The sequence below is a fragment of the Camelina sativa genome, chromosome 10, assembly GCF_000633955.1.
Source record: "Camelina sativa cultivar DH55 chromosome 10, Cs, whole genome shotgun sequence".
NCBI classification, from domain to species: Eukaryota; Viridiplantae; Streptophyta; class Magnoliopsida; order Brassicales; family Brassicaceae; genus Camelina; species Camelina sativa.
In genome coordinates, this window is record NC_025694.1 from 1431474 (window position 1) to 1435588 (window position 4115).

Here is a 4115-nt window from a genome sequence, read left to right on the forward strand (position 1 = left end):
CCCCCCCCAAAAAAAAAGTAAAAAAAAGTTGTACAAGGAAGATTAGAGAATGTATGTTTTTACGATGTGCGGCGGTTTGCTAACATGCACCACCTCTCTTGAGTTTGTGATTACTAATTTACTACTACTAGTATACTGATGATATCTTCCCATAAATAGTATTTCAACCACTTCAGTTCTCCTACTCAACAAATCTAAGTGTTCAATGATGTTGTTCCAAGGTGTAAGAAAGAAGTTAAACAGCCATTAGTAGATCATTTAGATACGTCTTCTAGACTTGATTCGGATTGAGTTTCTTTATAGTGTAAAAAAGATAATCCAAAATACTAAAATTCTTGCTTTGATAATTAATGTTCGTTTAATTTGATTCATTTTGATGATTTAAAGTTCGGTTTCAGTAGAGTAAATATTTAGTCGGATGTTATTAGATATGGGAACGCGGCGGTGAGTGAATAGCAGCAGAAACAGGACTACAGGAGACTATTAGAGTCGAGAGATTGGGAACGACAAAGAGTGTCCTACATAACAAATATGGTAAGTGGGTCTTAACTGGTCCGATCGTAACAACTAAAGCTCTCTCCATCTCTATTATCCTAACAACTACTAAAGTCATCTCTTTCTTTCTTCTGTGTTTTTCTAATCTGTTTTTTTTTGTGGGGCAAAGACAGCAAACTCTCACATATCGAATCTGGCTCTCATCTCTAGTCTATGGTCTTGTTTGAAAAGACCAAATGTGTTTTCTTCTCCACTAGAAAGCTTAAAAGTAGAAATTGACCAACAGTTAAAAACTGTTTCTACTTCACACAAATCCGTTTTCCATATTTTTCTTTCTAATCTCAGATCTAAGCTAATCACTGAAAATTCCGATTCAGCAGTGTTTATTTTAAAGGTCAATTGTTTTGGGGTTTCCTTGGCCAGCTAATGATGAGCATGACCTTGCAACTAACTCATTTGTAACTTGTCATTATCAATTATATCTTTCTTAATCGAGTAAATCATGGAAGTTATAGGCCATAACTAAATATCATTCCGTGATCTAGAGCCTCCATTATAAGTAAAGATTCCAACTTCACAGATGCGTTTGTACGGACGATACCAAGAAGGTAAATATTAGATATTTTTGGTTGAACCAATATCAATTAAATACCTTAAAAAGGTTGTTACTTTGGTGGTTAACCAAATGTAGAAAGTGGGAAATATTTTTTTCTAAATAAAATTAAACTTTAAAAGTATAAACTGATGAGAATCAAATACCCAAAAGCATCTGATAACCTAACCCATCAACCAAACAGATAAGCTGATTCTGTAGGAAAATAAAGTAAGTAGTGCACTTACCACTTACCAGAGTTTGCCACTGTTATCAGGATCTTTGATTCTTCTAGAGTTCACTAGGCTTCACTTTGATGTAAACCCTGGTGATATAAGTCATGGCTCTTAATCATACATTGTACAATGTGGAATACTCTGTTTTCTCACTTTTATTTTGTTGGAGAACGTTTCATCATTGCTTTCCTATTTTCTTGTTTGGTTTATATCTTAATCAAGGATTCTTATCACCAGAGCGCTTTATTTGAAGCGCCGCTCTAACAACGTTTCCTCTTGTGATAATACCGACCTTTTTTGAAGGAGATATTAAAGGTTAAGTGATGAGAAAATGTGTCTTTACAAAATTAAGTGTGAGATGTGTAATTGTGAAATTTCTCTTACCAATTTGCCATCAGAATCTACCACAGGGAGCCGGCGATATTTTGTCTCCAGCAATATTCTAGTGGAAAATAGAATAAGAAGCTTATGTTAGTGAAGAATGTAACTATCACACACTGAAAAAAATATGGCACTGAAAAAAAAAAAAGGAAAGACAATAACTTAGCAGCATCTTCGAGGTTGGTTTTTTCCTCAACAACTAGGGGAGCTGGTGTCATTAAATCTCCAACAAGCTTCCCATTGGTTTTGCTGAGTAGCTTTTGCACTGCATTGAAAGTCTGCAAAAGAAAAAATACGAAAACAAGAGAAATATAGAAACAATTCAGATTGAGACGATTTATCATGTCAGAACTGAGTCCATTTAAAGAATTCCGTCTACTCAAAACTCTGAACGTAATATTAAACATAACTCTACCACATGCATATTTCATATAAGGTAGTTCTTTAGTGCAGGATACACTCATAACAATCACAAGATCCTATAACGGGTGACAGCAATTAGCTGAAACATTGTGCATGGTAATTGTGTAAATCAAATCAAGTTCCTCGTAACTTTCATTTCACACTATCTACTGCTGATAATGTGAACCAGGCAAATGATCACAGTGAGAAAGAATATGAATGAGTGTTTTGAAAAGCATTCAGGTCAAAATGTTTAGTAGGAAAAGGAAGGGCCACATACTTTCCAGGTGCTGTCAACCTCAGGGAACATTGCATTTTCTGCTCTTCCACTACCTATTGGCAACAACAACAAAAAACCAGCAATAAGATTTAAGGGGTATGGGAAGAAGCTTTTTGATCATTTCACATTGAGCGTGCTATCTCGCAACGAATGAGACAGAAGGTCATCATAACATAACATAGATATTTCTGGCTTTATGCCACTAAGTGATCAAGTAGCTTTCTTCTTTCTCCACTTCGAAGAGAAATCCCGAATCAAAAGACCTTGAAAGGAAAGGAAACCAAATACATCAAGTGGTGTAGCTGGCCCATTTACCAGATATTGAGTCCAAAGCCAGCAAGTCATAGTCTGAAACAAGCCCAACCTGCAGCAACAAAGAATCCTTCATAAGCATCCAACTCAAGTGTTTAAACCTCCATGAGTAGATTGGATCCAGTTACCTTCCCCAAACATAGGACCTAAATTCAAAAGTGAATACTAACCAATTTCCAGTCGTCGTCTATCACAGGAAATCCTGTAATTCTATTCTCCACAAGGAGTTCCAGAGCTGTAGAGATGGGGAAAAAAAAAAGAGATCATCAGTTTGAAAATAAACGCAGCAGCACGCACATGTTTTAAGCAATCTGATGGACTTTAGAAGATGACAAACATCGACCTTCATCCACAGTGGTCGTAGGTTTCACCACGTGCAAGTCCTCCTCCTTTGTCATGAACTCACCAACAGTGTACACTCCACTTATTGGCTACAGTAACAGTCAAATACATGCTCAGCTTAGAAAGCTCGAACTAATCCTCTAATTACTTGAACAACACTACATAATTCGAGTATCAACCACAAAATGCAGGACATCGAGAACAAGAGTGAATCAACATATCACCGAACAGGTGCTCAAATTCTCCTACCAATTCAAAATTGGTCACTATTGCATTACTCAAGCCACTTTTGCTTACTCAATTTCCACGACTCTTAAAGATCGCATCCCGAATCTCAGATATGCAATTTTCACCAGGTCCGATCTAAGCTAGTAACTAGTATACAATTCAATTCAATCACCTGATTCTATGAAAATTCTCAGAATCTAAGACGCCAGTGATCACATATTCACACATGCAAAACAAAATTCCCCAAAAAAGGAAAGAGCAATTTGGAACTGGAAATCGAAAGTGAGTGAGCTTTACCGAAGATGAGTTCTTCATCAAAGTAGCTCCGGCGGCGGAAGAAGCTGAAGGAATCCTAGATTTGGAAGGGAAGCTGCTTCGAGAGAAGGTGAATTGGTGGCAATGGCATGGCTGAACAGTGAGAAATCTCGGCGGAAGAAGATACGGTGAAAAAGGAGAGGATGATGCACGTAAGCGCGTGACGGAGAGTGGAGCAGCGTGGATGACGGCGTCCATTGGCCGTCGAAGAGAGCTCGCCGGAAGTAGAGAGAAAGTGATGGGGGAAGAAGATAATGCGTCACCGATCTAACCGCTTTGTTTGCATTGGGAAAAGCGAAGAGTGACTGTGACCTTTTTTTTAATTTAACATCATCTTTTTAATTCCAAACCGAACCGGTTTATATTTTAAACCAAATTGGTTTTTTTAGATCCCTTTTCTTTGGTTCTGCTTTAATTGGATCCTAATCCAATCCAGGAAAGCCCAAAGGGCCTGATGACAAAAACAACGAATAATTATGATTTAAGTAACTCATTAGTTCAAATTACACGTGTATTATCATATTTGTCGTGA

General features: G+C 37.3%; 1 protein-coding gene across 1 annotated transcript; it reads right to left on the reverse strand.

Annotated features, from left to right (window-relative positions):
* LOC104716404 (CBS domain-containing protein CBSX1, chloroplastic) lies at positions 1140–3910 on the reverse strand. The gene is made up of 8 exons (XM_010433777.1): positions 3566–3910; positions 3042–3129; positions 2869–2933; positions 2702–2750; positions 2387–2439; positions 1867–1982; positions 1708–1765; positions 1140–1615 (listed from the first exon to the last, which is right to left on the reverse strand). Exons 1-8 carry the CDS (start codon positions 3779–3781, stop codon positions 1541–1543), a joined length of 720 nt encoding a protein of 239 aa, XP_010432079.1. The 5' UTR covers positions 3782–3910; the 3' UTR covers positions 1140–1540.